The sequence below is a fragment of the Camelus dromedarius genome, chromosome 5 (assembly GCF_036321535.1).
Source record: "Camelus dromedarius isolate mCamDro1 chromosome 5, mCamDro1.pat, whole genome shotgun sequence".
Taxonomy (NCBI): Eukaryota; Metazoa; Chordata; class Mammalia; order Artiodactyla; family Camelidae; genus Camelus; species Camelus dromedarius.
The window spans coordinates 8629010-8642463 of NC_087440.1; the positions used below are offsets into that span (position 1 = coordinate 8629010).

Sequence of the window (13454 nt, forward strand, 5' to 3'; positions counted from 1 at the left end):
GAGAACCTAGTCTGAATTAATTTGTAATGAAGATGTTTATAAGTAAGATTATTTTAAATTAAGTTTAAGAATAAGTTTTAGACATCAAATTTGAATAGGGAAACTTTAACAATAACAAATATCAGTAATTAACAGATTTTTAAAACTGAAGTTTCAAGAAACTATTATTTTAATATGCTCTTTTTGACAAATTTATTTTGCTTAGCACTATATACCTTGAAAATAATTTCATCTTGGTCACACCACTTTTCCTTCAGTGGGTCTACTTCCTTTTTATAAAATTGGAAAATTTACTCTGAGTCTCTTAGTTCTGAAATTTAATAATTGTATATAGCCAGGAGCCAGAAGAAAAATTTCTTTTGTTTAGCTGAAGTAGATGTATAGGAACAGGAAATCTCATAGGTCCTTAATCAGTATGGGTATCTTTAGCTGAGGTTCTAGAAAAGGAAAGGGGTTTGTTAGAGGCAGTCATGTAGACATCAGCAAGACACAACATGTTAGGGGAAAAAAAAATTTCTTACGATAATATAGCTTAATGTTGCAAATAAACGTAAAATGATAAAGCAAGAGAAGCTTCATGGGTCTTGAAAAACTACTTAGGTGAAATATTAAGCTCATTCTCTTACAAGTGCAGGGTCACTATGAAAAATTTTATTGTGTTAAAATGGTTGTATTTCAACAGATTAGAGGAAAAGGAATCTGCATTGTTAAGTATATTGTAGAATACTTTTTAAATGCCATTATTACAAGCACAAACATATAACAAATGTTGATAAATGTTATTAGTGAGTTCTAAAACTTATGATTAATATATTTGTAAAATCTATTTGCATAGAGTTAATACGGTGAAATCGTTTGTAACTTAGATTGGTTCTCTCATCTGAGTCTTTTTACGCTCTCTTTGCTGTGAACTTTTTAATAAGTAACCTAGAAGAAAGCTTCCCTGGTGAGATTCACTGTCATTATTTGGGTGTGTGTTAAGAAAGCAGTTAAACAGGTAGAGCCAACTTCTCATTACCTAGTTTTAGAGATTATAGATTTAAGCTTTCTTTTGGTTCACCTGTCAATAGCATATCATTCTTTTGCATTTTTCACCTTTAGAGTCACCTCTAAACTTCAGCAGAAGTTATTTTAAGTAATCAGTACAGTATTCAGAAGTATGTGTAATGCAGTTGAAACTCCCTTGCAATACATGCAGGTTTAAAAAAGACTCAAACTGCTATGTAAAATCTGATTTGTTTGCACTATAGAAACAAATATATTTTTAGGTTACAGGTTTATTCAAACACCTAATGCCTGATTTTGTGTGGAAAATACCTTGGTCAGTGTAATTAATTTCATGTTTACTTTGTAAAGCTTTCTAAAATTTATATGTCAAATAAGAAAATAGTAGTCAACCACATAAAATGAATTTAATATAATACAGTGTCAGTATCACTGTATACTGTAACTCTTGCTTTTTTTTTTTTTTAACTGCTGTATGTTTGGATGTTAAGGAAACTTTAATCTACTGTGACATTGAGAAGGGCTTTGGGGACAAAATCAGCATATTTTTTGGAGTACCCACTGGGCTAGAGACTTTGTGAGGGTAAGGACATAGTCTTTTATTTACATTAGTCTCTGTAATATCTCGCGTATTGCTGGGCACATAATACGTGGTCAGAAAATATTTGTTAAATGAATGTCGGGGGCCATACGATGACTTTTGTAACAGCTGCTTTTGAAAATCTCTCTTTTGGTGCTTGTTTTAATTGCTTGTTTCTTTGTAGGAAGCATGTATATCAGAGATTAACAGTCTTCCAAACAGTTTTTCTGTTTAAGGTGCCTTTCTCAACAGCACTAGTGGCTTCTCTTTAAACACTGATAAGTGAAATGTACTTACTGTTAGAACACATGAATCATTGCAACTGCCTTTTATCCCTCACTGAGTTGTTGCTGTGTTGGAAAGCCTCCTAACTTTTGCTGGAATATTGTCCAGCTTCAGAAGTTGTGTATGTCATTTTTATTTCACAAAATCAGGCCCTTAAACCCAGCCATTAAAACCTGCATTTGCCTCATGCAGTTGTGTATGGTGGATTACGTGTATTATCAAAGAACTTTTGTGCTTTTTTTCAGCTATTTTATTGTATCAAATATGGTGTGTGTCACGGGTCCTGGTGGGAGGATAGGTAAAATTTTCTAGTACTTTAAGACAGTTTTTTTCTCCCATGTCAGTCATCTTGTTTTGAGTTAAGGGCAGAAGACTTCAAATGTCATCTTCTCTTTCATGAACTCATGGAAAATAAGGTACAAATTGTCCAGAATTTAGAGGAAAAAGAAATCATTATTATCAATTGGTGGCATCAGAAAGGACTTTAATGAAGAGTTTGAACAGTGCTTTAAGGGTTTAAGGATAGAATTTACTGATTTATTTAATCAGCTATAAGATAGTTCTCATGTGTTACAATAAAGGGCCCACGGTGTTGTGCAATTCCAGGAGCTAACCATTCACACCATTAGCTCCACACCCCATATGGGCCTTACATGGCACTCCTGGTACCCTGGAGGAGTAGTTTGCATTTTGGCTTTACTGAATTGTTTTCCAGATTATAAAAGTGAAAATTTTCATTTTAAAAATTAGATAATCCATGACAGATAGAAAAGTGAACATTGCCCATAATTCCATCACCCTGAATTTATTACAGGTAACATTTTGTTGATCTAAGGTGTGTATGCACATGTGCATGTACTCATAGAGGTTTATGTTCAAGGATTTTTTTCCCCCTTTACAAGAACTCAAATAGTGCGGTTTTGTTAAAGGTAGATAGAGCTTAAATTTTCTCTAGTCTGGAGAACCTGAAAATAGTGACCTTCCTCTTATATTCTTCTCACTCCAACTTCTTCAGTTTTGCTCAGTCTGCTCTACAGTAGAGTCATTTTAAGTTTTTAAAAATATAGACACTAGGCTCCGTCCCCCAGAGATTCGATTTCAGTTGCTCTGTTGGGGGCCCAGGAATCAGTATTTTCTAAAAGCTCCCCAGATAATTCTTATGCAGCTGGAATTAAGAACCACTGGCTGCTCTAGAGTAGAGCTTGAGACTTAACATCGTTTTCATTTATCTCTTTCTGCCTGTCAGTTTGTAACTTGTTTTATATACTTTACAGTTTTCAGAAAACTTCCACATTGCTTTATTTGATCTCACAACAGTGCTGAGAGTTAAGCTGTACTATTTTCTTTTTATTGATAGGAAAGAAAAGTAACCCATTAAGAGCTCAGTTACTTTTGCTGCCTTTCAAAACCTTAGGCAAATGCTCATAAGTGTGTGCTTGCATGTGTGTGTGTTTATTCAGTTTCGTTATCTTTAGATGACAAAGTTAAGAGATTTTAAAAATATACTTCTGGTGTTTTCCAGATTTATTATAATGAGTATGAATTATCTTTATGGATTTTTAAAAAATTATGAAATGACCTATTGGATGACTGCTATGTTTAAGACAATGCAAAGCTTTTTAGGGAAATGATTGTATTAGTAAAATATCATTCTAATAGAAGAGAAGCTAAAACACATATGCAAACAGTTAACAAGGCGCACAGTCCGTGGTTATTTTAAGATTTCATGCAACTGGGGAGAGGTTGATGCTGGAAACATTAATGTTGTTCAGTTTGACTTAAACCCTGTCTTCTCCAACAGAAGTTTTATGACTAAACATTTTCTACTTTTCATAGCTTCTGTAAATGTTTAGGGGAAGTTACTCAGCCACAAAGTTTTTTGGCAAAATGACTTTAAAATCTACTTATTAAGTGGATTTTTTGTTTTTGGAGGTATTTCTGAACTTGAAAAGAAAAATTACAAACATTTATAAGGACCAATTTGCCTTTGGAGGAGAAAACAAAATTGTGACCCAGAATTCTTTATTCATAATTTTGAAATACAAAAGTTTTGAAAACAAAGTTTTTTCTTAAGTTTGGTGGCAGAAGTAATTATCCAAGTGATAACAGTCTTGACTTACCCTAGTTGATGTTAGTATGCATATATTTCATTGCACAAATATTTCTCGTATTGATTCAGAGGAACTGTTCCAGAAGCTACTGGGAGGTTTAAATTAACAAATGGTATACACACCACTGTACTCTTTTAAAATCTGACAATTCTGAAACATGTCTGGTTCCAACCATTTTGTTAAGGATTTGTGGACCTATACAAACTCACGTTGTGTAAATGAGGGGGTATTTTTAGCGTCGTCTTTCTTTGGTGTATACATTTTTATTTTGCCATTTTACTTTAGACCCTAAAATCATGCAGAGAAACTTGCATTGTCTTTTATATAATTTCAGAATAGCCATATGTTATTCCTATGATAGTTTGAGCTGTGATAAGTAATTTTGCTTTCATTTTTTACTTTGTTACTCAGACTATCTTGTCTGGTCAATGTACTTTCTAGTTTTGTTCCTCAAAGCTTTAAAGTTATGCTTCTGTTTACATTAAACTTTTAGTTAGCTCCTTCATCCTGGTCATGCTCCTTTCCTTTGGACCAGTTCACATTTCTGTGGTACATGCCAGATTCCTTGAAGGACAAAAGAGGCACTGATGAATTTATAGGAGGAGCTTTGATAGCACAGACTTAAATGGGAGATAGGGGTTTAAATGGTTACTGACTGTACAAAAATGTGCTAAAGCTGGTGCTTGTGGGTTAAGAGGGATTTGGTTTTTCTTTTATGTTATTGTCTGTGACATCGTGAAAGTTCAGAATCTGTAGGTGTGCTTTGCAGCATCATTAGAGCTGGAGTTTACAGTCCTTCCTGACAGGATGGGATTGCACATGATGCTAGTCTGACTGGCATGCTAGCTCTTACCTTTGTCCCAGTAAGAGCGGAGTGGAAGTCCAGACCTTGTTTATTGCTAGCGTCCAACCCAGAACTTAAACCATTATCACTCAGGAAATATATACTGCTGGAGTGTCTGCTCACTTTGTAGCATTATGCTAGGTTCTGCACTGGATGATGAACATCACAGGTTTTTAAAATGTCAGTTATATTTTATATGTAGGAGGGATGAACTTTTTTTCATAAAGGAAGAAATTACAATATAGTTTTTAATTCAGCATGTGTAAACAAGCCCACAGTTACAGGTTATGAAGGCAGTCAAAAGCTAATGTATAAAATGTCAGTTTTCTTAAGTACTGTGAACCTATTAGGTTATTATTACAGTTTTCATTACTGGATGTTTGCAAATCTTGTCCTCATGTTTTTTATGTTTACAAACTGATGACACATTAAGTGTCCAGTGCTTTCATGTGGTACAGCTGTTAAAAACAGTAAGGGGTAGCAAGGTTGGACCTTTTTGTGTACCTCTCCCTCTTGCCTGTTCATCATGGGGCAAGTTACATAATCTCTCCGAGTCTCACATTTAAAAATTTTATAGACGTGGCTTTTGGAGCCTTGGTTTATGCTAAAGGAGATAAAAATTTTAACAACTAGCACATTGTGGCTACTTGAAGAGCTAATGGTTTTGTGTGTTTTGAGGAGTTGGAAATAGGCTTGGGTTTAAATTGAAGCCCTGCCTTTTACTAGCTTTGTCATCTAACTTTTCAGCATCAGTTTCCTATTTCTGAAATGGGGATAAAAGTTTGAGAGTGGCTGTGAGGATAAAATAAATACGTTAGTCTACGTGGAGCATTTGTCCTGGTGCCTGGACCACCGAAGCTGCTTAAGCAGTGGTCGTGATTGCTGTTGTTTTTGTTGCTTTGTTGTAGTGTAATTTGGTTTTCCTTTAAGTAAACTAAGGCAAGTGAAACCACTGAGTGTGCATAGTATATGTAGCTTGTCATTATGCTGAGGGCTGCCATTTCAAAGATAGTATCTTTACATTGAGTTAATTAACCATTCCTTACTAGAATAATGTCTTTTAAGTAGGTCATAGTAAGATGTAGTGGAAAGAATTTCGGACTGGAAATGAGAAACCTTGGCTTCCAGTTCTGACAACACCATGTACTAGCTTTGGGAAAGCTGTTTACCCTCTCAGGTTCATCTTCTCTTTTGTAGAATTGTGATTACCAGCCCTTTATATCATACGGTGCTTGGAAAAATCACTTGAACTTTTTAAAGTGTTTTGCAAATTGTAAAGCATTTTATATTTGTAAAGAATAAATAGTATTTGCGAATGATCTGAAGGGATTCATCCCAAAGCTCTACACTATAGGTTATTTGGTGGTGTGTGTGTTGGGGGTGCGGTGGGGTGGGGGTGAGAAGCAGGAATCCTGGTGTTTTTAAAAGCTTATTTTCCCCCAAAGGTAGCATCTTTAAGGTTATTATATTATGGAACTTCCTCTCTGTAAATGTGTTAGAAGAATTTAGTGAGCTTTTCCTCACTTGATACTGTTTTCTTTTTCAAGTAAGGAGCATCTCTGTTTACTTTTTAAAAATAGATTAACAAACACTCTCTGATGAACAGGCTTTCTTAGTTGTTGCACTTGTAGTAATTTCCAATTTTTATTTTCTCTAACATACAAACACCACACTAAAGCCCCACATTTTGTTTCTCTCTTGATTCACATAAGCCCTCAGGGACAGGGACAAGCCCTCTGTTACCTCAGTGGGTAAAAGAAAACTCTCCACTCTTCGTCTTCTTTTCACATACCTGGAAGTACCAGCTATCTTGTTTCCCTTTTCACCACTCATTCATGGAAAGAATTTCAAGTTGGGAGTAGATGGAAGATAGGAGCTGGTGAAGAGACAAGGGAAAGAGGAGGTTTCCTAACTTTTTTTTTTTTAACAGTAAACTCACAGCTGAACCCTCTACCCTGGAAGTCATGGGTACATAGCAGTTCCTGTTTTGGGGAAAGGAAAATTTAATTAGTTGGCTTCCGGAAAGAACAGTTATTAACATTTCAAAATAAATGAATTAAAACAAATTTAATACTAAAGTTCTAGAAGCCTTTTTTTTTTTTTTTAAACAGCATTTCTGTTACATGATGGGTTATTACGTAGGTTTTTGTGGACTTCCCTGAAAACAAAAACTTCAGCATTGGCTCTGTGGAAAACCTTTTTTTTTTTTTTTTTAATGTAGAAAACATTTTTAAAATTTCAGCCACTAATTTGCAAAGTTTTGAAGATGAGGTTGAGTCAGGAAGGCCTGTAGTTTATCTGGAAGCTATTAACAGTTTTCAGTCTGCAGTAATTCCTACTTGCCTTAAATCAGTTAAATCAGTCATTATGTTAAGTGCCCAACACTATTTATATTTAGGCCTTTGGAGAAACACAAAATAAGCATAAAAGCAGTCACTGTACTTAAGGTATTTCTTTAAATAGTGAAGCAAGATGTACTTGAGTACAAGTATAATCAACTGATGGATTGTGAGATGTCAGATATGAGAACTTTATTTCAGAAAAGGCTTGTTGAAGAGGAGAACTTAGGGAAGACTTTGCAGGGAATATGAGTCTTGAATTTAGCTATCAGACGTCTGGTTACATATACATTTAGTAGTATTCTGTTGAAAGGTGCTGCTACTTCCAGGAGAATTGAGGGTAGAGAATTTGAGTGGAAAAAGAAAAACGCGTCATATATGTCAAGTCAGTTAAGATGATGGGTGCATATGTAGGATTAATTATTTGCACAGCTTATTTTAGTGAAACAGCATGTCACTGTTAATAAAGCTTTTTTTTTGTTTGAGACAGCTATGACCAGGTGGTTTATAAGCAGTTGGCATTAGCGTTGTCAGAGAATTTGGGAGTAGAGAGTAATACCTCGGGGTGAACTTCATTGAATGTTTTTTGCTCTTAAAGTAATAAAGTATTGGTTGTTAGCCCATTTTCCTTCTTTCGCAGGTAAAAAACAGGAAGCAGATGAGTTGAGTGGAGATGCTTCCGTGGAAGATGATGCTTTTGTCAAGGTAAAGTGTTAATTACTCAGGTTAAGATGCTTATTTTGAGCCTAGTGTTTTGCATGATGAATTCATGCATTATACTTGAACAACAGACAGTAAAGTATGTAGACTTAAATAATTTTGTCAAAGGTATTAATTCTCATAATTGAGAAATAAAATAACTATCTCTAGTTAAATGAGACAGAAAGCAGAAAATGTTTATCTAGGCCTTTAAGTAGAAATCTGAGACGTAGGGGCCAGAGGAACAGCCACAGGGCAATCGATATATTAGTTCCTGGACAAGGTACCGCAGTGAAGGATATTGATAATTTATTTTCCATCTGCCCATTGCATTTCGGTTTTTGTATATAACACAGAACTTAGATTAATGTAGTCCTTAAAGTGGAGAGAGGAAATTGCTGATGTGTTGCTGCTTGGTAAGGATCAAATTAAGACATTTGTTTTGCCTTTTAAAGATAAATAAGCCAGGTCTTTATTGGCTAAAAAAGAATGTATTTCAAAACTAACCAGCCAGATAAACAAAGTATGTAATTTTAATTGGAGTTGTGGCAGTTATATACTAAGTTATTTTTAATCATAGTTTGATTTGTTTTCATTTTAATGAAATGTGATCTGCTCCTTACCCATCATTAGGTCATAAGTATTGTGGCATTTGCGGGAATTATTGAATGAGCATAGTTCCTCTTAAATTATGGGCAGTTATACCTCCTGTATTTCATTTTCTGTGTACAGTTAGTCTATACTGCCATAAAATCTTCGGATGTCTGCACGCTCCACCGTGAAGTCAGCTCATGTCCATGCACCCACCTGTCTCTCCTTCCATCTAGCTCTCTCCCCTCCCCTTGTTACACACACACAGACTGCACAGCACCACACTTTGTATCTTACACTTTGAGGGCAGGCACAGAGCAAAGAGAGACGTTTGATTGAGGAGTTAGCCCTGAAATCAGATCATTCTAGGAGGTATTTGCTTAGGGACCCATTAAAATTGATGATTGCATGACTGTAATCGGCTTTTGTTTGAGCCTTGAAAAACTTTATATTCTGTTATCCTTGTGGTATGTCTTCCATTATGTTTGTTCCTTTTCCTCTTATTTTCTCTAGTTGTCTTCAGTAGTGAGTGTATGGTTAAGTAAAAATTATCCGTAAGCTGGAAAAGCTTTGTGACTTAGTTAAAAACCCTTTTAGTTTTCAAATTTCTAACTTTCTTTCAACTCTTCCGTTCATAAAAATGTTAGTCATTTGAAATATTAAGAGAAGATATAATAGTGCTGTCTCTCATATATGCTGCAAAGGATGCCTTTGTGTTATTATTAAATAAACTGGTTTATGTCTAGAAGAACAAAAGAGCTTTAAAAAATTCTGTTTATATATGTCTTCACTTTCTTCTTTATATTTCTTTTTCCTTTTGGAAGTATCAGCATTTGTTATGTATTAGAAAATAAGTGAATATGCTTTCCCTGTCTCACAGAGTTGGTAATTTTGGAATTTATACAGTAGTAGTGGGTAAATATCACCCATTGCTTAGATATATGAATAATATAGAAATTGCTTCCAGTCATAAATGAGGAGAATGGTCAAAGCTGGCCCTTCAGAGTAGATGAAGTTCCCTCAGTGACTTCCTGTGGTTTTTTTGTTTTTTTGTTTGTTTGTTTTGCACCTGTTCTTCTACAATCATATAACCAACCACCTACTCCATTTTGAATTCCCAACATGCCCCCACGGTATGTAGTGAAGTTGGTTAAACCAGCTTTCCCAGAGATGCCCTGCTCCCAAGCACTCCACATTCCAAAACACTCACATTCCTTCTCTTTGCCCACCTCGCTCAGAAATTTCTGTTCCCTCATTGTAGTTCAGCTATGAATGATTAATAGTTACACTCCTGCCCTTTTCCCCTTTTAACTCAGGAACCTTTTCGTAAATCTACTGATTTACCATAAGACTAGGAAAGGAGGAAGGAGTGTTCATTGCTTTCAACATTTTCTGCAGTTAATCAAAGAAAGAAGTAAGCAGATTGCTGCTTTTCTTTGTTTCTACTGAAGTACCCTGTGTCTAAACTTTGAAGGGCAAGCAGATATTCCTTCACAGAGACAATCCCAACCTATGCTCCTTGCCTTTGGCATTGTGGCATAGTGGTAGATTTCAAAACAAAAACATTTAAATTAATTATTTGCATATTTTCTAAGAACAGACATTGGTGTATTAGTTGGGATTCCTTATTATTAATTAGAAATAAACTTTATGTTATCATATATAAGACTTCCATATTCTTTGAAGTTAAATCACTGTGGCACATGGACAACACAAGTTATTTCTTTGAAGCCATATCTTCTAGGACAGCTTATAGGATGTGACTTGGTAAATATTAAGTAACTGGAACTTGAAAGCATTCCAATTAGTGTGTACCTGTTTCAGTGTGGGAGATTTGGGAACTCGGATGCATAATTTAATGGCCTTGGTATTAGACCCTCTTTATTTTTAAAGACACAATATGTAAGGTAAAAGGAACTTTGCCTTTGGGAGTAATGTCAAAATATGATAAAAGAGAAAACATTTAGAGATGTAAATAACCGAAAAGTTTTGGTAGATAGCCTGCACTACTTTGCCTCTAGTTGTACCAAATTTTCTTACCATTAAAAGGACTGTGAATTGGAGAATCAAGAGGCACATGAACAAGATGGAAATGATGAACTAAAGGACTCTGAAGAATTTGGTGAAAATGAAGAAGAAAATGTGCATTCCAAGGAGTTACTTTCTGCAGAAGAGAACAAGAGAGCTCATGAATTAATAGAGGCAGAAGCAATAGAAGATATAGAAAAAGAGGACATCGAATGTCAGGTCTTTAGCCAGTTTTTTTTTAATGTGACACAGATAAATTAAGTACTAAATAGTAAAGAAGTATTTTTTCTAATTCAATGTGGAATTCACAGACTTTTGAAAAAATATATTTTAAAGCTGTTTATAAGTCACCCAGAATCCTACCACCTAAGATGACCTTTAAAAATTTTGCTTATTATTTTCCATATATGTATTTTTACATAATAGTTATTATGCCATGTTACTATTTATTCTGTGTAATATTTTCACATAACATAATGACTTCATAATTCATGTGTTACAGCATAATTTATTAGACTGCTCTCTACGTGTCTAATAGCTACTCCTTTAATTTGGGACATTTAAGTTTTAAGTTTTTCACTACTCTGCTATGAATGAGTGTACCAATTTCATCCTGACCTTGCCAGCATTACCAGGTGGTAGTTAATTATTTTTTTCCTTTTGCTACTTTAGTGAATGTAAAAGATTAATTTGCATTTATTTGGTTATTATCAAGGGTGGGGAAATCACTTATGAAAGTTTAATTCAGTGGGGAGGGTGTAGCTCAGTGGTAGATTGTGTGCCTAGCATGCACGAGGTCCTGGGTTCAATCCCTAGTACCTCTGTTAAAAAAAAAAAGTTTAACTTGAAACTGTATACTTTAAAAAATCTTTTCTTTGAATGAAATAGTCCATTTGCCCTGCTTTGAAGTATGTTAGTACATGTTAAGAAAATCAGTGGATTTGGGAGTTAGTCTTGATGCTTAGAACACTTCGTTTTCCCTAGCCTCATAAGTGAAGGGCTCATGAAGGACATTTTTCTAAGTCTCTTATCAATATGACTAAGTTTTTATGTTGCCATAAAAAATACAGTCTGAATTACTAAGCACTGACTTAGTGCCCATGGTATCCCTAGACTTTGTACAGAACATGAGGCTAGTGATAATCAGGTATAGCATAAAAGCATTCTCATATTACCCAGATATTTTGTAAAGCAAAGCTATTGTATACCCTTTTACTTAGGAAATTGAAGCTCAAGAAGGTGAAGATGATACCTTTCTAACAGCCCAAGTAAGTTTACATTTAGTACTATGAATTTGATATTGTGGGTGGAAGGGCTTGGAAAAGGAATCTTATTTTGACTTCATAATTCTTTAATTCATAAAATTGAGTTATTTATGTTGTGTATATATCAAATACTTAAAATTGGGAGCTGGAATTTCTGTTGCCATAGAGGTAAATGGAAGTTATTACAACAAGGTTCCTACTGTTTTCAAAATAAAAATAAAAATAGTCTATCCTTTCTATAAAGTGTAACTCTGGTTATCAGTCTATTGGGAAGCCTACACACTCCTTGATTTTTTTCTGTCACTTTGGTATAAAATAAATCATTTAAAAGTACTAATATCCTTTTCAAAGCTTTAAAATGTTAATTTAACATTCCTAGGATGGGCATAGTATAAAAATGATAAAAGTCTCTGTTGAAGTAATTTACTTGGGGTTATGTATGTGTATGTTGAAAATGACTGCTCTTGTGTATTATCAAATTTTGCTTTTGGTATATGTGGTATGCATAGTGTACATTTTGAAAGCTTGATGTACAGATGCTGTACACAGACATTTGTAGCTCAATCATGTACCTTCTTTAAATAGTATACTTTCAAATAGAGATAGGAGTTCCCTCTGTTTACTAGATTTAGAAAAAATAGTGATCTGGTCTGTTACTTCCTCACATAATATTTACTGGAAGAGTGTATGATGGGGTTTATATTCATAGACTGCTTAGTTGATTGCCTTTGGTCATGCCTTCTTTTCCTGTAGTTCTCTTGCCTTTGAAATGCTAGTGAGGCTATATATTGGCTCTTTGTGTTTATTGCAGTGGGGAAGAAATTACATTTCTGGGAGAAATGTTTTTGATAATTCGGAATATTCAGGAAGGAAATGTTAGGACTGTGAAAGTCTAGAGACTTGTCCCCCATGCTATCCCCAGGTTTGTTCATTTCTCAGTGATAAATAATAGATGAGAAAGATTAACTCTCAAATTGGAGTAGTACTTTTTCTAGATTTTAATGCAAAAAGGTAGAGTTGAGCTCTCCATATTTTTTGGCAATTGGCTTTTTAATTTTTATCAAGGGCCTTTCCTATAGTTGTGCAGGCTGTAAGTATGTGAGGGCATCATTTATAAGGGTCCCCATTCACATAATAGATACATATTTATTATAAAAATTTTAACCAATGGAAATAAAGTATCTTAAAAGATGGGTGCCTTTCCCTGATTTTCAGAAGTTTTTATGAGCTAGAGTTGACCTTGCTCCTGTTCCATCCTGATAGTGAAAGAATACTTATTTCTCATTAAGGGGCAAGTTTTGTCTTACTGTATCAAAAGATAGGGAGGTTATGTCTTCAGAGAAATTTCCTTTAAGTAAAATGACATTTTTCCTTTTCCTAAATTATGTGTAGTGGAATGTCTAGAAATACAAGTGTATCTGAGTTCCATCATGATCTGATGCTTCTAAATTCTAAACATGTTTAATGAATATATTCTTATGGTGTGCATTAAGGAATACTGCATGGAGTGTAACCATCACACAGCTTCAGTTGTTATCACTTCAATGGCAGTATTGTTTCATCTACACCGCCATTCACTTTCCCTTTTCTGCCTTATTTTGAAACAAATCCCAGACATTATATTTTGCTTTAAAAATTTCAGTATGTATCTCTAAAAGAGAACTTTTTGTTTTAACTGTCACTCCTAATACGTGATTTTTAACATAC

The 13454-nt window shown here is 34.5% G+C and overlaps 1 protein-coding gene across 5 annotated transcripts in view; it reads left to right on the top strand.

Moving 5' to 3' along the window:
- The window catches only part of SLTM (SAFB like transcription modulator), a 41085-nt gene that overhangs the window by 3257 nt on the left and 24374 nt on the right, over window positions 1-13454 (top strand). For 3 of the 5 annotated variants that reach the window (XM_031452974.2, XM_031452975.2, XM_031452979.2), the window contains 3 exons: window positions 7805-7869; window positions 10504-10701; window positions 11703-11750. In XM_031452974.2, coding sequence (XP_031308834.1) covers window positions 7805-7869; window positions 10504-10701; window positions 11703-11750 — 311 coding nt within the window. The remainder of the gene's footprint in view (window positions 1-7804; window positions 7870-10503; window positions 10702-11702; window positions 11751-13454) is intronic. The other 2 variants (XM_031452976.2, XM_031452977.2) reach the window with 1 other exon arrangement.